At 44.4% G+C, this 22,078-nt stretch overlaps 1 protein-coding gene across 4 annotated transcripts in view; it reads left to right on the forward strand.

Moving 5' to 3' along the window:
* The window catches only part of NEIL3 (nei like DNA glycosylase 3), a 218,238-nt gene extending 196,388 nt beyond the window's left edge, over positions 1-21,850 (forward strand). For 3 of the 4 annotated variants that reach the window (XM_029580256.1, XM_029580162.1, XM_029580341.1), the window contains 2 exons: positions 9,331-9,505; positions 21,467-21,850. In XM_029580256.1, the coding sequence (XP_029436116.1) occupies positions 9,331-9,505; positions 21,467-21,649 (358 nt within the window). In that variant the 3' untranslated portion in view covers positions 21,650-21,850. The remainder of the gene's footprint in view (positions 1-9,330; positions 9,506-21,466) is intronic. The other variant, XM_029580421.1, reaches the window with a different exon arrangement.
* Positions 21,851-22,078: the final 228 nt, after the last annotated feature.

Consider the following 22,078-nt stretch of genomic DNA (forward strand, 5'->3'; position numbering starts at 1 on the left):
ACGGCAGAGGAGAAGAAAAAACAACCAACAAGGGCTGTACAACATAGTCTAGGTAAAACAAATAAGCATGGGTGTAGCTTGCTTATCGCGGCGGTTACTACCCCTACTACCCCTAACTAATCAAGCTAGATATTTCACTTGGATGCAGCTCCATCACTGCTCTCTACATTAATGGTGGGGGGTGGAAGGGGAATAGAACAAAGAGCTAAGAGAAACAGATAAGTATGAGAGAAAAAATGTGTGAAGCTTGCTGGGCAGACTGGATGGGCCATTTGGTCGTCTTCTGCCGTCATTTCTATGTTTCTATGTTTCTATTCTGGATAGAGAAATGTGTGCCCTTGAGACATGGGTATAGTCCCTCTCCTCTGGGTGAAGAACCCTCCATATAGCTAGCATTTTCAGTTTTTGGCACAGAAATGCACCAGGAGATTTGTCCAGCAGTGGGTCATGTGGGTAAAGTCCCCAGTCAGTATGAGATAACCTTGCATATTAAGAATCAATAATTTTGAATATCTGAGAGAAAAAAATCATGATCGTAATCATTGGGGACGTAAAGATTACAAATAGAAACCTCCTTCCCATTTAATTCACCAGTAATAAATATAAATCTACCTTCTGGGTCTTGGTGGATTCTGTCTACTAGCAGGGTCATGGATTTGTTTGAGAATAGAGACACCCCCCTTTTTTTTTTTTTTTTTTTTTTTTTACCTTTGGCAGCAGAGAAATAACATGAACTCACCCATTTTCTTTTCAATTTTGAGCTTTCCATATCAGACAAATGGTTTTCTTGAATACAGGCAATAGAAGCTCTATTCCTCTCTAACTGCTGTAATACTTTTTTCCTTTATATAGGAGACCCAAGCCCATTAACATTCCAGGATATAATTTTTGTGATCTCACCCATTAGAAAAGAGAAATAAAACCTGTACTACAAAAATAAATTTCCAAACCAACATGCGAGGTATCCAGTCTTGCTTCACATTCACGCTATTAAAATTTGACAATTTGCTCCAGCCCCACATTCCATTAACTTTGTCTTTTAACCCTTAAATTGAAATCCTAGATCCAAATTGCTCTACTATCATTCTTATCCCTACATCCCAGCCTCTCCCTTACCCCCTAACTCCCACCCAACCCCTCCTGTCCCTCCCCTTTTCTTCCCCGTCCCGCCCTTAGTTTTCCTCAATTTTCCAAGATTTGATCAAACACTCTTCATATTAAGAGCTGGAGACTCTTTACCTGCAACCTATTGCCACCCCTCCCCCCCCCCCACACACACACACTCTCACACCTAAACACAATTACGTTATCTCTTATAAACCAGCCATAGATAACAATTTTAAACTGTGGCTGATGCCGTACAGTCTCCAACACAACTTTCCTTCTGAAATTTCAACAACATATAACTTCTTTCTTCTTGGGAAGTTTAACTCTATGCGAGTCGCTCGTCAGGATATCTATCCAGCTTCAATACTCGGAAAAATTGTTAGACACTCCTTTTTGTCAACTTCCAAGTGACTTGTTTTGGAGAACCCAAGCGAGCGAAAAGTCCTGCGCTTTCCATTCGCAGACCATTCTGAATAAAGTTGTAAATATACTTTTGTCTTTATTACACATTTATTTTGACCTTGATAAAATGAACTAGAGATAGTAAAAGTAATAAGAAGGAGGTAAAAAGAAAACACACTCAGGCTCAACTGCCATGTTGAACTACATATACTTTTGTAGGTCCAGTCTGCATCTAATCCAAAACTTTTCCGCAGAGATGCCCCTCTGCGTGACCAAAAACTTTAATTATATAATCCTTTGTGATATTTCTCATTTAGATCTGGTCTCCAAAACACTTAACCAATAGGCGAATTCCAGCTTGAATGACTCCTTTTCGTCAGCTCCTGATCAGATCTGGGTCAGTGTGCCTGCGAGATTAAAATGCCTCATATCGATCACGCGCAATCCAACCAGAATATGTTAATGAGGCTTTACTTAACTCCTTTAAAGATTTACACTGACCTTAAAAAAATTGGAAGTGGCCAGTAAATAAACTGTAATCTAATATAGATTTGTAAATTGCTATAGGACCATTTATCCAGAAATTCTGAGGATCTTACATCAGATTTACTCCTTTTGATGACCTAGTGATGCATTTATTAATGCATTTAATAATCTCTGCAAGCAATTATAAATCAGTTAACTAGCAGTTATAGTATCTACTTATTTCTAGGCGTCACTCACTGACTCGAATAGTTGCATTGATCTGTCTTTCCAGAAGCACAGTTTTGCCGGAAATTGCAACAAAAATCGGATTTGTTTTGCTACCAGGTGTGCGCAGTAGGACCCATACTCCCTCCATTTTACTCTCACTAGGTCTGACTTTATTTTTTCCTTTTAAGCAGCTTTCACTGGCATGCCCAAGGGGGATTTTGTCCTATACTTATCAATATTCCTACAGGCATTAACTCCTTATGATTTAAACAAGTTTTGGAGGACAGATGTAATAGATATTTAAATAGGGAGGATGGCACCAGGAGCCCACAGAGAAATGTCCTCCTGGGTTCACCGCATCACATGCTCTCCCCATGGTTTTATTTTTAATGTACAAGCAATGTTTCTCCCCAATTCTGTCTCCTGCAAATAACGCAGGTGCAAAGTATTGAGTACTTTTGTGCCTATTTGCTTTATAGGAAACTAGCCGATAGGCCCGTAACAACGGGCTACATTAAAACATTTTTTTTCGGTCCATTTCATTCCCCCTCCCCTTCCCTCTCCCTTCCACCTCCCCCTCCCTCTCATTCTCCCTTCCACCTCCCCCTCATTGTTCCTTCCACCTCCCCCTCCCTCACCCTAATTCTCCCTTCCACCTCCCCCTCCCCTCAGTCACTTCCGTCCCCTCAGTCACTCCCCCTCTCTCAATCCCCTCCCCTCCCAGCTCATTCACAACCCCTTCGGATGGTGCAGATAGAAGATCTCCGGGGGGGGCCCTCCCTCCCATGCGCGTGCCGCCGCCGCTACTGCTCCTCCCAGCACCATTTTTGTTAACGGGCAAGCTCTGACCAACGTGCTCGCCCGCGCATGCGCGGTAGAGCTGCTCTCTACTGCGCATTTGCGGCACGTCGGTCAGGGCTACTTTAGTAGATTTTCAAAGGGAAACTACCCTCATGGTTTTCCTTTGAAAATTGCTTATGTAATCCTTTGTCAGGACATTTGCTTTTTCCCCTAGGGCCATAAAAGTATTTTTTCTTTGGGGCTATACTTGCATTCCTTCTCCCTTCTTTCTTCACCTCCCAGGGAGTGAGCTCTGTCTGTGGTGGGAAAGGAAATCCTTTGTGGCCCAGGTGATGGAATCTCTCTCAAGTTGTGTGTGTGTGTCTCATAGCTACAGCAGGACTCAGACTAGGTGTTCAAATAAAGTTTATTGATTATTTCCAAAACGTCAATCACGGTCACACAAACTTTCCACAAATGAAACTGCACATTTGAAGTATTTACATTGTCTCTGTGCTGGGGTGCTTACATCCATCTCTCTAGCTCCTGGGAGGTAGCTTGTCACTGTCTCCTCATCTGTGCACACAGGCCAGTAAATTGGGGAATTTTAGAGGGAGCCCCACGCCATGAAAAGATCCTACATGATTCCAAATGTATTGCTTTTAACCACAGCCTGTGTCCTTATCTCATTTGGGGTGCAGATCCGGTTGGTAGTCTCCAGATCTTGATTGTACAATCCCGTTCTCTGTTTAAAATATATCACACTGGGTAGTACTGTCACTGGTCTTGCATTCTCTAGGGAGTAGAGGGGTTGCTCACAGGTTTCCAGCTCCTGCTCTCAGGATTGGGGAGGTTGCCCCTTTCCAAAACACAGGGTATTCCCCAGAACAAGAAAAAGCTGACCAAAATCTACAAAAAACTATCTCTTCAAAAAGGAGGCAGACCCTATCAGACAGGGTATATGCTGATGAGGAATCTCCTCTGAACACAAGAAAAATACAAAGTTGGGTTAGTAGGTCCAACTCAGCAGGGAAAAAGGAAAAACAGCTCCTTACTCTTCAAAAGCCAACTCAAACTGACCATACTCTCTCTACCTTTATCTTCACTTTATGCCCTGGGGACAGCCAATCACAGTCAGCTCAATGGAGAGACTGAAAGAGAGAGGATAATCCCACTGCTGTTACTAGTCCTGATGGTAAGGGTCCTAGGGCCATTTAGTAGTAAGCTGAAGGGTGTTCCACACCTACAAGGCCCGCAAGTATAAAAGTACCCATAAACTGTATAACAATGCAAGCTACAGAAATTTGCTCCCATAAAGTCCCCTACAATATCATAGATTTTAATTTTTACCTCAGTTGCCTGGGCTGTTGTTGTCAAGATCATATAAACCCAAGCCACTGGTAAATGCCTGGATTATGGGTATGGTTTGCAATTGATGATGATAATTTTCTGCCCATCTGTACTGGACAGCTTATGAAATAAGGAAGATGACCATTCTGCTTTTTAGCTGCAACTATGCATATTATTCTAAGATGGCATATAGATATTTTGAATGGTAGTATCAGGGAAAAATCATGCTTTCTTCCCTATCCTTTTCCAAAATTATTCTTGTTTTCTTACTTAGATAACCAGGCAATTACATAATAAATATATATATATAGAGAGAGAGTGCAAGTGAGTGTCACTGCAGAAGGCAGAAACAGTGGTGCTTTACTACATGGAGGGAACATTTGCTCAGATTGCAGCTGCTTTGCAGTATTTTTGTCTCAGTTGAAATGAAGATACTTTCAAGAACTAGGTTAACAAGAAAGGAAAATTGGATCTAATGTTCAGATCTTTAAATTCAAGGGGCTAATTTGTACCATTTGCTTGACAATACATCTTGCCAGTTGTCATCAGAAATGATGATTTGCTTATGTCTGGCAAACAAGTCAAGATACACAGCCAGTATGTGTTGAGTAATTTGTATGGTTTGGCCTTTAAATATATTGCTTTGACTTGAAAATAAAATGACCTTTAACTTTTTTAAATCCTATCAAAGTACCATAGATCGTTCTAAGAAGTACATGCAGATGTGTTTCACAGGTAAAACTACAAACATCTTTATAATTTTGATACAATACCTTGTCTTCTCTGTCAACAAGCAGGCATGGATTAGCCATAACATGTGTGATGTCATCTAATGGCTCTGACATGGACCCAGCTCTCAAAGCTCATTAAAGGCTTTACTGAGCTTGTGTAGGAGGCCTCCTGAGTGCCTCAGTCTTGCTTCGTCAGAGCTACCACATGACATGTTCTTAGTCTTGTCTTATTTTGTGTTTGGCTCCATTTCTGCCTCATTTTTGTTCCACTGTCTACAAAAGAAAATGTTAGAGCTGGAGAAAGTTAGGGCCACGAACACTATGATCAGCAGTTTCAAGGCCTGCATTTTTGGGCACCAGAGGTCCATCACAGATTCTCATTTGGTTTGCTACCACTGCCTGGAACTGGTAAAGCTGTGGTACCACTGCCTGGAACTGGTACAGCTGTGGTAAGATGTCTCTGTAGCTGCAGCAACACTATGCCTAGAAAATGGAGGCTCTGTAGAAGGAACAGCCGAGCATCTCCACGTTTTGGAGCCAGGTATTTTCAGGATGCCTCTCCCTGCTGCAAGTTGAGCAGTGTTCCTCTCTTTGTGATGCTGGTTCCTGGAACTTTCTCAGGCCAGGGGTTGAGCATAGTGCATAGGAGCAAGGTGCCAGCTGTGGCACAGAGAAGAGCAGCTAAGAAGTGTGAAGAATCCCTTCCAGTGACTTCTGAGTCCTCAGTACTTCCCTCCATTGGAGCAGAGCCAGCCTCTACTCCCAAGGCGGAAGGTGACCTCCCCAGTTCAAATGCCTTCATGCCGCCAAATCACTTTTTCTATCCAGGCCCGATATGATCCATCTTTTCAGCACAGAGCTTGCCAGGGTGTGGTCTAAGGCCCCGTTCATGACATATGTCCTTAGAAATGGTACTGGTAATTGAGAAGTCTTGACACAATTCAACATGTGTCTCTGAGCTGGCTGCTGCTATGGTTACCAGTGAAGTTACAAGCTCCCTCTCTTTGCCACTGGCATCAATGGAAGAGGAACCAATCTGGGTCATTGAAAAGGATGTATCTCCTCCAACTCCAGCACAGAGGGATCCTCTGCCAGGTGGAGCCCAGCTATTGGAGTTTGAAAAAAATGTATTTCCACTTTTGGGTCTAAAAACTAGAGAGGAAGGACATTTTACCACATTGTGATGCTAGCCAATGCCCACCAGAGACTCATGGGACATACCCCCACTTCTGGAAGCCCCTAGGATGATTCAACCCATTATGGATCAGAAGGGGAAGAGTTGGCAATGCATTCTGCGTTCCTTCTGGAAGTTTCCCTCTAGGATCAGTGGAGATCTGCTCCTTGATCACCATCATTATCAGGGTTGTAGCTCAACATACAACCATAGTTGGGGAGAGGAGGAGGGATACCATGGGGATTCATTTAGATTTTAGATTTATTTAGATTTTTATATTCCACTTTTCAGCATTTCATAGTGTACATCAAAGCAGATTACAATCAGGTACTATAGCTATTTCCCTATCCCCACAGGGCTTACAATCTAATTTTGTACCTGAGGCAACGGAGGGTAAAGTGTCTTGCCCAACCCAAGGAGCGACAGTCATAGCCTGCTGCTCTAACCACTAGACTCAGTTAAGAAGGCTTTTCTTCCCATTGAAAGAGCTACATTGCTGATGGGACTTGTGAGCTCTTTTCTACATTGGAACAGAGCCCCAGCAAGATTATCCTTGGTTCTCTGATTCAGCTGCACATGTGAGGCCTTTACTGGGCCCTCAGAAGCCAATGGGATGAGCTCTATCAACAGACTAACCCACTAAATCTTTGTAATCCCTGAGTTGAGGGCATATTTTTAGAGGTAGATGAGCCCAAAGGTTCTCAAAGTGTCTCTCACTGCGCATCACTACATCAAGTGATCCTGTCTACCAATGACACCACCAAGGTGTGAGGGTACACACATTTAGAGGATTGTGGATCCAAGAATCATAATACACAGTGGAGAGCCATCTGCAGTTAAACCTACTAAAGCTGCAAGCTATCCAGTATGCACTAAGAGCATTCATTTATCTGCTACTAGGTAAGAGAATATTGATTCATATGGACAATTAGAGGGCCATGTTCCATGTAAGCAAACTGGGAGGTACGGGCTTATATGCCATCTGTAAGGAAGCTCTCTAAATCTGGTTGTGGGCCAGTCATCACAATGCCCATCTCCAGATAACCTACATCCCAGGAGTCCAAAATATGTTGGTGGACTGCCTAAGCAAAGTGCTGTACAAACACATGAATGGTCTTTATATCAAATGGTCATGGATGATTTGTTCCATCTTTGGGGAATGCTGGTGATTGACCTATTCACCTCATAAGACAACAAAAAGGTTAACTGTTTCTGCTTCATGCTTCTGAGCAGCTACAGTTCAGCTCCTGATGCTTTTTGTGCTAGACTGAACCACCAGTCTACTCTTTGCATACCTGCCAATTCCTGTGCCAGGACTGTCCAGAGAATGTCATTCAGAAAAAGGTGAAGCTGATTCTTAGAGCAGAATAGCCATGTCAACCTTTATCCATATCTTCTCAGTCTATCAGTTTAGTTCTATGACTCTTATCACACAGGATGTTGGTGCACATTGTGAGAGCCAGCAATAACAGGTTCAGGTTGCAGTGTGGATGTCAAACATGTAATAGTCTCCTTATTCTTTCTTAAGGAGATGAACATGCTGATTTTGGCTAGGACGCCTTCTACCTGAAGATCCCCCAGTTTCAAGTGGAAGAGATTTTCAACTTGGTGCAGAACCAGCCAGCTGGATCCAGTTTCCTGTGGCCCAAGTTCCTTGCTTCAATATCTGTTCTTTCTCTCGTCCTCAGGTCTTAGCACCTCTTCAATTAGAGAGCTGTCTTTTAGAACCTTTTGAATCTATGAACTTGAAGTTTCTCACCTAGAAAATATGGTTTCTTGTGGCCATCACTTTATTTATTTTATTTATTTAACATTTTTCTATACCGAACTTCATGACAAGATTCATATCAGACCGGTTTACATGGAACTTAGGGACTAACTCAACATAACCAAATAACAGGAAGGTCGAGGCGCAGTTACATATAACAGGGAGACAGAACTTGGGGGCTAGAGTAGCCTGGGAATAAAAGGATAGCAAAAAAGAGGCTGAGAACTAATGTCTAAACTATAACTTCTGCACAAAGAGTAAGCGAATTACAGGCTCTGATTTCATAATTATCATTCCTGCAAATTTCACAACAGGGTGGCTCTATGCACTCTCCCTAAGTTCCTTCTCAAAGTGGTATCTGCATTCCACATTAACCAAACAATTCTTTTGCTTACTTTCCGAGACTGCATGCTTAGAGAGAGCAGGCTGTCCACTCTTTGGACTGCAAAAGAGCCCTAGTGCATTACTTGAGGAGGACTCTACCTTGTTATGCTTCTTAACAGTTCATATCCTTTGATCCCAATGGACATGAACAGGTAGTTGACAAAATAATTCTAATTGGCTAACAGTCTGTATTATATACTATTATTTGCTGGCAGGTTCACAGCTTATGGAATCTATTAAGGCTCATGAAGTGTATACCAGAGTGACTTCAGTGGCTCATCTAATGGTCACTTCCATTGAAAACATGCAAAGATGTTACTCGATAATTAGTTAAAATCTTCACATCCTAATACTGTCTAAATTACATGTCTGGAAGGGACAGTATGTTTGGACAAGCAGTTTTGAGCAATCATGTAATAGTCGCTTTCCACTTGTGGGGTCCAGATTGATTGTTAGTAATTGTTCTGCGCTTCAACAATCAATAAGGGTCTCCCCACACATTATGGTTGATTCATGCCTGCTTCTCTACGGAGAAAGCAAGTGTACATTTTCTAAACATGGTTCTTCATAGACAGCAGGATGAATTTGCCATACTCACTCCTGTCCCTGGAGAGTCAACTACATTGTGAAGCTTAAATACTGGAAGAGACTGAAGGGCTTACGAGGTAGCACATGCATGAGGACTCTGCAGCATTTTCTCAGTAAACATTTATTGAGCTCTGAGAGCTGAGTTCATGGTGGTGCCATAGGATGATGTCACCTACATATTATGGCTAATTCATCCTGCTGGCTACAAAGAACCCTTTTCACAGGTAAGTAAACTTGCTGTCTGCCCACATGACATCATAACAGCTCTGCCTTACTAATAAGCATCCTCTTTTGTTGCTGCTAATCTCTTTTCTTATAACATGCCTTGGTCATTTTGTAATCTATCATTGCAGTGAACTTCAAGTTAGCATGACAGATGGTGCTTTTACATCAAATCCTGGCAGCCCTCTCTGCAATAAACATCATCGCCTCTGTGCTCTCCAAGTTGTGAAGAAAGAAGGAAACAACAAGGGCAGACAATTTTATGCTTGCTCCCTACCCAGGGAAACCAGATGTGAATTTTTTCAAGTTAGTAAATTATATGGTCATTTGCTTTAAAGCAGCCATGCTATTTGTTAGCAGCAGAACTCCTGCTTTGACAGAGTACATTTCTCATTTACATTTCTTACCAAAGGGTGAAGGCTGGATGGTACAAAGGAATTTATACAAGGTTGAAGAGCCTTTTCTCTCCAGGACGTTAGTTCAAATCCTGCTCACTGATAGCATAAAGCCCTTACCATCTGAAATTTGTTGAGTGGCTCATGTGAAATGAACTATTTCTTAGCATCCAGTCAGATGAATCCAGAACAAGTGGGTTATGCACCCCCACCAGCAGATGGAAATGGAGCAAGCTGATATCACAGTACATATACTCTTGCAGTGAACTCAGCCTGCCAGTATTCTCCATCTCCAGCAGATGGTGGGCGTGCATATTTCCACAGGGCTTTGCTTCAATTTTAAGAAGGAGAGTTCAGGAAGAAATTTATCACCCCTCTCTCCTGCGGTGATACCAAATGGTCCCTCCCCCAGTTGTGATTTCCGTGGTCCCTCTGAGGTGTGTCTTTGCCTAGTAGCTGGTTTCTGGCATGGGCTTAGCTGCTTGTGCAGCTGACAGGCGGGGGTGCAGGAGGCCGAGCGCGGCAGTTACAGCACATGCCCTCTCCTCTCGCAGCCAGAGGCCATCTCTGTGCTTAGCCAGGTAAGGTGAGCTCTGGTAAGTTTAAAAAAAAAAAAAAAAGATTCAGAGACTTAGTGGGACGTTTTACTTGTAGGGCTTCCTCCTCCCTCTGGTTTCCTTGCTCGGCATGCTGTTCCGACTTTGTCTAGCTCTGTGGGAGGTCAAGGGACGAGGGCAGCCTGGCGGGATGAGCAGCCTATCTAGGCTAGGCCCCGCTCCAAGGATTTTGCTGCACACTCAGGTCTATCCTGTAAAGTGCGTCCACGGTTTCCCCGTCCCTAACCGGCTCTCTACTCACTTTCCGGCCGCGTTAGCCCTTCCTGCGATCCCGAATCCCCTTTAACCTATTCCTACCACGTCCTAAATTCCCCGGGCAACCCCTTCCGCACGCGGCATGTATATTGCATGCAAACGAGCGAATTAGCTATTCCCTAGCATCCCGTAACCCGCGCCCCGACTATCGCTAGTTTTCCCTGCCGTTTGTTGCGCGTTTAACCTGCTAACTTACCGCCTACCCTGACCCCTGCGGTAGAGGCAGGGGTCAGGGTAGGTGGCAAGCTTTCCCCCAGCCCCCGCTCACCTGCCCCGGCCGCGATCATGGGTGCCGGTCTCCGGGGCAGCCCCAGTCCTCTCCTCTCCTCCCGAAGCGAAAAAACCAAAAGCAAAAAGTAAGTCGCTTCACTGTCAGTGTCTCTTCTTCGCTCCTCCCGGAGCAAGGCTGCTTTTCGCGCCCTGCTCCGGGAGGAGGGAAGAAGAGACACAGCGGCGAAGCAACTTTTTTTTTTTGCTTCGCCGCTGTCAGTCTCTTGCTCCGGGAGGGGAAAAGAGACACTGACAGCGGCGAAGCATCCCCGACCTGACCCGACTTACTTTTGCAGCCGTCCAAGATATCGTGGCTCCTGCCTCCCGGAGGAAGATGGCTGCCAGCACGGGGGAAAGCGGCCCCTGTGCATTCAATTGGCTGCTCAAGACGTGACGTCACGACGTTTGGCGTCACGGCATGTGACGTCACGTCTTGAGCAGCCAATTGAATGCACAGGGGCCGCTTTCCCCCGGGCTGGCAGCCATCTTCCTCCGGGAGGCAGGAGCCATGATATCTTCTTCAGATGGCCGGACGGCTGCAAAAGTAAGTCGGGTCAGGTCGGGGATGCAAAAGTAAGTTGCATCGCCGCTGTGTCTATTCTCCCCTCCTCCCAGAGCAGGGTGCGAAAAGCAGCCTTGCTCCGGGAGGAGGGAAGAAGAGACACAGCGGCGAAACAACTTTTTTTTTTGCTTCGCCGCTGTCAGTGTCTCTTTTTCCCTCCCGGAGCAAGAGACTGACAGCGGCGAAGCAAAAAAAAAAAGTTGCTTCGCCGCTGTGTCTCTTCTTCCCTCCTCCCGGAGCAGGGTGCGAAAAGCAGCCTTGCTCCGGGAGAAGGGAAGAAGAGACACTGACAGTGAAGCGACTTACTTTTTGCTTTTGGTTTTTTCGCTTCGAAGCAACTTTTTTTTTTTGCTTCTGGCAGTCCCGACTTCCTGGTATCTGTCATTTCAAATGACATTTGAAATGACAGATACCAGCGTGGCATGAAGCGTTAGGCCCGCGCACCCAGGATACTGTATAGGCGCTCTATCCAGTACAATGGGTTGCGCGGGCCTAAGGCTTCACAGACGCGGTTTACATTTACATAAAATTAGTGTTCAGGATCGAGCGGTAGGTGTGCTGCCGCACACACAGTGTGCGGCAACCGCGGGTGCCGCAGGCACTAACGCAGCTCTTCCTACCGCTCGGTACTGGATAGACCTGACTGTGGTAGGCCGTGGCTTTTCACCCGCTTTATTAGGCTGCCCTCTTCAAACTTGTTGGTTTGGCGTGTGCATCAAGCTGTGCGCCTAGTTTTTGAACACATAGTGTTGCCTTATCTTCTGTGCTCCCATATCAAGCGCCACATAGTAGCTGCACGCTTACATTGGCACCCATCTGGCATTGTGTGCTTACTTTTTGTTTGCTGTTTCTTGGCTGCCCAGGGGAGACACCTAGGTGTGCACGCATGAATATTTGATGCATAACGTTTTGGGCACCTAGTTTGAGCTCCTAGGTGGGTGCACTTAAATATCGGACGCATATCCACCTACTAAAAGGAGGTTTCTACAAACTCCATATACTTATAAAAAACTGAAACCCCTCCTCCATGCCCAAGATTTCCGATTAGTCCTGCAGGCTACCATCCTCTCCAAACTGGATTATTGCAACTCCCTTCTGTTAGGCCTCCCTTCTTCCACTATCAAGCCCCTACAAATCTTACAGAATGCTATGCAAGAATTACAACTAATACCCGCAAGACTGAACACATTACCCCTATACTAAAGGACCTGCACTGGCTCCTGATCCCCTTCCGTATTCAATACAAAACCCTCACCATCTTGCACAATGCTCTTCATAAAAACAATCCTGCATGGCTCAAGGCCATGCCACGCTTCCGCACCTCCAATCGCCCCACCAGAACTGCTCTCGCAGGCACCATGCACACCCCACCCCTCAAAACCGCACACCTCTCCATTACCAGAGAAAGAGCGTTTACCATTGCCGGCCCCTCCCTTTGGAATTCACGTCCCCCACATTTACGACTTGAACCCTCCTTACACACCTTCAAAAAAGGCATCAAGACATGGCTCTTCGGGCAAGCCTACCCAGATGTTAACCAAACTTAGCTCTCTTCCCTTCCTCACCGTCCCCTCACCCGCTCCTAATTCACCCCTCTCCTTCCTTTCACCTGGTCGTTACACCCCGCCTGCCTTTCGAGGTGTTCTCCCACCCACCTCCATTTCACGCTCCCCATCTTCTGACCCTTTCTAATGTACTCCTTTCCGTCGTAGAGCCGACCTAACGAAATAATGTAAATAAGTACCTCGCCTATATTTTGTCATTTAAGAAATTTACTGCATATGTTTTTTATTATCTTGCCTTTCATTATTGTTTGTTCCTTTCATTTCTCGCTTGTGCTGCCCTCCTTCCTCCTGATGCTCTTGCCCCCTCCCCCTCCCCCTTTTCTTGCTTGCTCCACTCTCACCCCTTCCGCGTTCATTGTAATTTCTGCCTGCTTCAGTTATTTGTAAACCGGCGTGATGTGTCCTACGAATGTCGGTATATTAAAAGTTCCTAAATAAATAAATAAAAATAAATATTTTTTGGGTGCCTAGCTGAGCGCATGTGAAAAAAAAACATACAAAACATAATACAGCAGGACACACACCTCCAGCCAGCACTCAGTGCATTGTCAGCCATATTGGTGCCTGTGCCTAAAATGTCTAAGTACCTTTCTCTTTGCACTGCTTTTATATTCTGGCATCTCAGAGCCAGGAGTGCCCTCTGCATTGGGTCAGCGCTATTTGGAGACTCAATGTGATTTCATTAAGCCTGGTTCTTCCCAGCCGGATGTGGGTCTGGGTAAGGATGTCTTAGGTGGGGCACCTGATTTTGGATCTCCCCTAACTGGGTTTCTCAATAGGGAAAGGTAGCGCAGTGCGTACTCCCCAGGTATCCTTTATTCAGGCGCAGTCCTCTGCTCTGTCCCAGGTTCATAGGGCAGAAGCACAGTTGGAAACTTGCCTTTTGTTATGTGCCGGAGTCCCCCTCTACCAACAGTGGCTGGGGATCCGGACAGTGCAGATGATGCTGTTCCTGCCTTTTTTGAGCATGGGGAAATTTCCCCTGGTTTGGAACCATGTTCTTTCCTGAAGATGAACTGCCTGCCTGGATTTCTCAGACTTTGATTTTTCTTGGTATTCCTGGGGCAGATTCTGCTTCTGAGCTAACAGAAATCCTATTTTTGGTTTCTTTGCCCACAGCCTCTTGTATTTTTCCTGTGATGGAAGCCATTCAAAAATTGATTATTCTTGAGCGGGGTACCCCAGAGGCTAATTTCATAGGAAGTTGGATTGGAACGCCTTGCCCTCTGAATCCAGTATTAAGAGAGTGCTTTTGTTTCTGAAGGTTGATGCACTTGTGTGTGCAGTCTCCAAGTGGGCCTTGAAGGCTGCTCTTGATAGGTTGCAACTATCCTTAAGCAGGCATTTGAAGCTGTGGCACTGGCCTTGCAGATTGCTCTTGTTTGCTTCTCTCCCAGGAGGTTGATGACTCTGGGGTACATTCCAGATCATTTATGGAAGCTGCTGCTGCCTTTTTGGCTGATGTGAGTTGTGATTTGGTCCTCACTTCGGCCAGAGGGGGTGGCTTCAATTGTGGTGGCCAGGTGTCAGCTGTAGTTGAGAAATTGGTCAGCCGATGTGATCTCCAAGGTTAATCTCACCAAGTTGCCTTTTATCGGCTCGCTCTTTTTAGTAGCGAGTTGGAGAAGATGGTCAGTAAGTGGAGCAACGCTCAGGTTCCTCATTTGCTGGAAGATAAATTGGCACTGCGCTCCCTTGTCATGAGAGTTCATGCTGGAAGTTCAAAGTGCTTTTGTCCCTATAGCGGAGCGACCTTTCGGAGGACTCAGCCCTTTGCTAGGTCTCAGTCCTTTTCTTCCTGACAGCCCAGATGAGGCACAGGCTTGAGTGGTGGACCCTCACGATTCTCCCAATGAAGGTTTGCTGTCCTACCCCCGGAAAGAGGAGATGGGGGGTCCCCCTTTTTATCTCTGTTTTAGCTGAGGAGGGTCAAGTTCACATTGGATCAGTGGGTCTGGAGGTGATACGAGCACAATATACGCTAGAATTTCTCAGTATTCCTCGGGATGTGTTCATGGCATCTCCCTGTCACTCCCCACAAAAGAAGCAGGCAGTGGAGGATACATTGGCAAGGCTCCTCAAGCTGACTGCTGTGGTCCCAGTGCCCACGGCTCCAGAAAATACAGGGGTGATATCCCATCCGGAACCTCAAGTGCATCACTCGTTATCTCTGATTATAGTAGTGCAGTTTGGGGAATTTTTAGCCTCTCTGGATCCGTCCGAGGTGTATCTTCTCATTCCTATCCAATTGGAACATCAACACTTCCTGCGGTTCACAGTTTTGGGCGCTGCCCTTTGTTCTGGTCTCCACTCCCAGAAGGTAATGGTGGTAGTTGTGGCAGCGTTGAGAAAGGATAGAATATTAGCATACTCGCATTTGGACGATTGGCTGATTCTCATCAAATCGCTAGAAGAGAGCCGCCGGGTGACTCGCAAGGTGAATTCCCTGTTGCGAGAGCTCGGTTGGGTGGTGAACCTAGCAGAGAGCAGCCTTCAGTCTACTCAGTTGCTGTAATACCTGGGAGTTCGGTTCGACACACAGCAGAGCAAAGTGTTTCTGCCAGAGGCTCAGATTCAGAAGTTGCTAGCCCAAGGCCACCTGGTGTTGTCAACTCTGTGCTGGACTGTATGGGTTTTATCTACAAGCCCTTGGCTTATTGGTGATGACCCTAGAAGTACTACCATGGGTATGGGCCCATATGTATCCTCTTCAGCTCTCCCTGCTGTCTTGGTGAAATCTGCAATCTCAGGACCAATCGATTTGGTTCCACCTGCTGATGGAGGTCTCCTCCCAACTACAGTGGTGGCTGAGGGCGGATCATCTAAGGAAGGGTGTTTTGAATAAAGAGAGAGATGTAGGGCCATATCGTTTGTTGCATTCCTTGGAGTTCAAGAGACATATTGTAAGGTATCTGGAGGTTACTGTGCTTTTGCGTAAATCGGATCGCTTGTTTGGCCTTCTCGGCGGTGCTAGACAGGGTCATCCAGTCTTGCGGACTTCTATTGCTTGTTGGGTTAAGGAGGTAGTCACGGCTGCATATGTGGATGCTGGGAAGCTGTTCCCTTTACAGGTTCAGGCTCAGGCAGTATCATAAGCAGAAGTTAGATTGTCTCCTGTCGACATTTGCCAAGCTATGACAATGTTCCTCCTTACACATCTTTTCCGGGCATTATCGCCTGGATGTTCAGGCCTGGGAGAATGCGGCCTTTGTGCGTGCGGTTTTGTCTGGACTGCAGGCAGCCTCCAACCCTATTCAGAAGTAGCTTGGGTTCATCCCACTTGTTCTGGATTCATCTGACTTGACACTAACAAATGAGAAATTACTATTTACCTGATAATTTCCTGAATCCAGCTTCCCTCCCTTGGCTGCCAAATGATTGTGTAATGATCCTCCTGTGTGCCTCTGTGTTACAGGGATTACTGGTAAGTGTTACTCCAGTCCCCAGTCTGAACTCAGTGTTGCCTGTTTGCTGAGTATTGACATGCTTATTTGTTTTTAATCAAGTGCTTTTGCTAGTCTGTCCACAGTTGCTTTTAAAGAGAATACTGGCAGGCTGAGGTCACTGCAGGGGTATATATACTGTGATATCAGCTTGCTTCCTCTCCGTCTGCTGGTGAGGCTGCATAACCCACTTGTTCTGGATTCATCTGACTGTCCTAAAGAAAAGGAAATTATCAGGTAAACAGTAATTTCTCAGTGATCTCAGTCCAGTTCCAATTGGCCAGATGTACACATCACAAAAATCGCTATCATAATTTAGCACAAATTTGCACCATTTTTGGAAGTCTGATTAAAAAGCCTAAAGATTGAATAGATAAGGAGGATTGTTATTGTACCCTCAAAATTAGAAGTGGTTCTTCCAGAGCAGGTTTGATATTCATTGTTCTGGCAATGTGAAGAAGCTTGCACTGTTGCTGCCTGGATTAAGAATTTGTTTCCAATGTTGTCAATCTGATGCCTTTCATTATTACACATATTCATGATTTAAAAAAAATATATCAAATCATTCTCAAACTGAACAATATTGGAAAGGTATACATAGAAATATAGAAATGACGGCAGAAGAAGACCAAATGGCCCATCCAGTCTGCCCAGCAAGCTTTGCACTTTTTTTTTCTCATACTTATCTGTTACTCTTGGCTCTTAGTAACCCTTTGGTTCAGTTTTCCTTCCACCCCCACCATTAATGCAAAGAGCAGTGTTGGAGCTGCATCTAAGTGAAATATCTAGCTTAATTAGGGGTAGTAACTGCCGCAATAAGCAAGCAACACCCATGCTTATTTGTTTACCCAGACTATGTAATTCAGTCCTTGTTGGTTGTTGTCTGTATATAGATCCACTTTTCTTCATTCCCCCTGTCATTGAAGCAGAGAGCTATGCTGGATATGCACGAAGTATCAGACTTTCTCCCCTGCCGTTGAAGCAGAGAGCCATGTTGGTTATGCATTGAAAGTGAAGTATCAGGCTTATTTGGTTTGGGGTAGTAACTGCTGTAACAAGCAAACTACTCCCTGCTTTTTGTGAATGCAAATCCTTTTTTCCACATTTCCTCTTGCTATTGAAGCTTAGAGAAATGTTGGAGTTGCATTAACCGTGTGTATGTTTATTGAATAAGGGTATTATCTCCAGGTAGTAGCAGTCATTCCCGCGAGCCACCCACTCTTCATTCACGTCCTCTAGACTTTATGAATCCACAGTGTTTATCCCACGCCCCTTTGAAGTCCTTCACAGTTCTGGTCTTCACCACTTCCTCCAGAAGGGCATTACAGGCATCCACCACCCTCTCCGTGAAGAAATACTTCCTGACATTAGTTCTGAGTCTTCCTCCCTGGAGCTTCAAATCGTGACCCGGTTCTGCTGATTTTTTTCCGATGGAAAAGGTTTGTCGTTGTCTTTGGATCATTAAAACCTTTCAAGTATCTGAAAGTCTGTATCATATCACCTCTGCTCCTCCTTTCCTCCAGGGTGTACATATTTAGATTCTTCAATGTCTCCTCATAAGTCATTCGATGAAGACCTTCCACCTTTTTGGTCGCCCTTCTCTGAACTGCCTCCATCTTGTCTCTGTCTCTTTGGAGATACGGTCTCCAGAACTGAACACAATATTCCAGGTGAGGCCTCACCAAGGACCTGTACAAGGGGATAATCACTTCCCTTTTCTTACTCGATATTCCTCTCTCTATGCAGCCCAGCATTCTTCTGGCTTTAGCTATCGCCTTGTCACATTGTTTTGCTGACTTCAGATCATTAGACACTATCACCCCAAGGTCTCTCTCTTGCTCCGTGCACATCAGCCTTTCTTCCCCCATCGAATACAGTTCATTCGGATTTCCATACCCCATATGCATGACTCTGCACTTCTTGGCATTGAATCTCAGCTGCCATATCTTTGACCACTCTTCCAGCTTCCTTAAATCCCGTCTCATTCTCTCTACTCCTTCCGGTGTGTCCACTCTATTGCAGATCTTAGTGTCATCTGCAAAAAGACAAACCTTACCTTCTATCCTGTCCGCAATGTCGCTCACAAAGATATTGAACAGGACCCCTGCAGCACTCCGCTCAATACCGCTCTCTCTTCAGAGTAAGTTCCATTTACCATCACACATTGTCTTCTGTCGGTCAACCAGTTTGCAATCCAGGCCACCACCTTGGCACTCACTCCTAAGCTTCTTATTTTATTCACCAGTCTCCTGTGCGGGACCGTATCAAAAGCCTTGCTGAAGTCCAAGTAGATGACATCGAGTGATCTTCCTTGATCCAATTCCTTGGTTACCCAGTCAAAAAAGTCAATCAAGTTTGTCTGACAGGATCTTCCCCTGGTGAATCCATGCTGCCTCTGGTCCAGCAATTCTTCCAACTGTAGATAGTTCACTATTCCTTCTTTTAACAGCAACTCCATTACTTTTCCCACCACCGAGGTGAGGCTAACCGGTCTGTAGTTTTCAGCCTTGTGAAGCGGGATCACCACCGCTCTTCTCCAATCACTCGGCACCACTCCCATTTCTAGGTATCTATTGAACAGGTCAGACAGCAGACCCGCCAGCACATCTCTGAGCTCCCTCAGAATCCTGGGATGAACCTCATCAGGCCCCATGACTTTGTCCACTTTCAGTTTCCCCAGTTCTTCCCATACATTCTTTACTGTAAATGGAGTTACATCTATTCCATTCTTTATTTTTTTGTTAACTAGCGACAGTCCTTCTCCAGGGTCTTCTTTAGTGAACACAGAACTGAAGTATTTGTTTAATAATTCTGCCATTTCTTCATCTGTCTTCACCCATTGATCCTTTTCAAACAGTTTCCAAAAGCATTCTTTACATGACTTCTTCTCCCACCATCCTCACAACTGTGCCCCATCCTAGCCATTTTTCTCTCACCCCTTCCCCAGCTCTCTCGCACATCCTCCCAGCCAGTCTCTTATCTTACTCCCTCAATTCCTCTCTCACAGACATACACCCCCATCCAATCCCTTCTATCACTGCCATCCAGTATTCCTCAACCCCATCCCAAAACCTCCTTAACAGCCCCCCCCCCCCCGCAGCTGATTTCACCAGTCCCTCTTTACCCTCCCCCAGCCAATGCTCTGTTCATCCCTAGACCCTCCTCATACACCACCTCCAGGTGATTTTCTGAGCTGGCAGGAGGAAAACAGTGTTTCCTAAGGCTGTTTTCCAATTAGCATTTTGAACTGTGCAGGGCACTGTAATAACACATGCTTCACAGCACCAGTCAGGCTTTGGGCAGTAGAGAAGGGTGCAACTTTAGGAACTGTCATAGCTGTTGTCCTGCCAGCCTGAATCAGCAGCATGCAGGTGTGGAGGAGGGGATTAATGTTAGCCCAGCAGTGATGATCTTCATTCTTCTGCTGGCAGGATGGGCTCTGCGGGGCTATCATGATGTGCCGTCTCCTCCAAAGCCCCAACTGGAGGCTCCCCCTTCTCCTGGGTCCCACAGCATATATAGAAGGCAGTTTTCAAATGTCTGTAGGTAGTTGCAGAGTTCTCGGATATTTTACTACATGGTCTTGCACCAAATCTCAAAGGAAAAGTATGCATGCATGGGAAAAAGTACCTTCAGAGATTTTGTACTGTTTTTTTTCCCGCAGGTACATATTTCCTTTCAAAAGTATGTGCGCTATTGCATTCACTGCCCTATCCCTTGCCAAGGAATATCTCCAATCAATGTGGTTAAAAGTTTGTGCATTGTCTAAAAATGTGCGTACTTTTACCCGTGAAGAGGGTGGGCAATTTTCAAAATTCCCTTTTACCCAGGTAAATTACCATTTACCTGCATAGATGGCTTTTGAAAATTGCCTTCACACTGTGGAAATTCATGTGCCTGATACGCATGGAGATTCTAAAGGACACAGATGAGCACCCTTTAAGGCGCATTATATGTAATCTTATCAATAAAGAGTGCCTAAAAGGGGTAAGCAAAAAAACAAAACTGAACCGGGCAAACAAAGCTTGGATTGGAGCCTGCTGAGGGGGAGATATGATAGAGAGCTATACAATAATGAACGGAGAGAAATGGGTAAACGTGAATTGGTTACGCTTTCAAAGGGTACAAGGACTTCATTAGGTTACTAGGTAATACATTTAACAAAAATAGAATAATATTTTTTTTTTACTCCATGCATAATTAATCTCTGGAATGTGTTATTGGAGGATGTAGTAAAAGCTTTTAGTCTAGCTGGGTTTCAAAAAGATTTGCACAAGTTCCTGGAAGAAAAGTCCATAAACCATTTTTAAGGTGGACTTGGGGAAATCCACTGCTTATCCCTGGGATAAGCAGCTTGGAATCTTTCTACCCCTTGGGATCCTTCCAGGTACTTGTGACTTGGATGGGCCACTATTGGAAAAGGGATATTGGGCTTTGATGGACCTTTTGGTCTGACCCAGTATGGCAAATCTTATTGTCTTATATCTACTTATGAAGGTCCTCAAAAAATAATGACCTACCATAAAAAAAAGTCCCCCCAGTTTCTAGACAAAATATATAATTATGCCTGAAAAAATAAAACAGCCAAAATTACATTTAGCTAATAAGAATCATATCTAAATCAGCTGTACTGACGTGAAAAACATCCAAGGCATCTGCATTTTGACTCTAGACAGAGTTTATGTTGAGGAAAGCATTTTCAGATTTCTTTGAAATTTTTTCCAGTCTGGATGTCACTGTGGATGTGTCAGAAATAAAAGTAGAGGAGAATATAGCATTGGGTATTTGCATTTTGGATTGATTTTTTTTTCTATGGGATTGGAACCAGACTGAAGTGTCTTATGCCTGGATAGTTCTAGATTACTATCATAAGATATCCATACTCCTGTTTTATGTGGGGAGTCTGATTTTTCCAAAAGGCATTGATGGTTAAGTATTGATGCTGATATTGCCTTATTAAATATGATGATCCTTCTTAGTTAGTTTAGTTTAGAGCTGTTTTGTTTTCCTATGTCTCCTTTTGTCTAGCAAGTAGAGATGACTCATTGCAGTATGTACAGAGCAGTTCAGTAAGCCCTGCTTTGTATGCATATTATGATGCCATGTAATGATAATGAGAAGGTTTGTTTGTTGTTTTTGTTTTTTTTTTACTCCTTGTAGTGGGCAGATCTTCATTTTCCATTCTGCAATCATGGAAAACGCTGTATTATGAGGAAAGTGTTGAAGATGGGCCCCAATAATGGACGGAATTTTTATGTGTGCCCTTGGGAGAAGAGTGAATCATGTAATTTCTTTCAATGGGCAACAGATGGGCCAGGAATGGAAATCATGCCAGGATGCTAAGGACTTTTCCTGTGTTATCTAATAGGCTATACTTATCTATATTTCTTAAACCATACACACACTTTAGTATCTCCTGAAAAGAAAATGTATTAGAATTCTTTTGTCTGCTAAATGGAAAATTTCTTACACTCTCAATGTTCTTTTCTGGTTAAAAAGATGTTTGTTTATTTTTGGAAATTAAAAATATTTATTTTATGAAATTCAAAATTACAATAGAGTGTGAATTTAATTGTGTTTTACCTAAGAGTGATGAAGACTTGGGCATAAATAAATGGAGTGTTACTCACGGGGATGACATTGCTTTCAGTCATGGTAATAGTAAAACATCAGAGCTTTAATAATTTAATGTAAAGGACAAGAGGCTCAGTACTATTATTGTATTTGATTTAAGGAGACACACAGCACCATACCAAACAATACAGACTGCAC

Source organism: Rhinatrema bivittatum, chromosome 1 (assembly GCF_901001135.1).
Source record: "Rhinatrema bivittatum chromosome 1, aRhiBiv1.1, whole genome shotgun sequence".
Lineage (NCBI taxonomy): Eukaryota > Metazoa > Chordata > Amphibia > Gymnophiona > Rhinatrematidae > Rhinatrema > Rhinatrema bivittatum.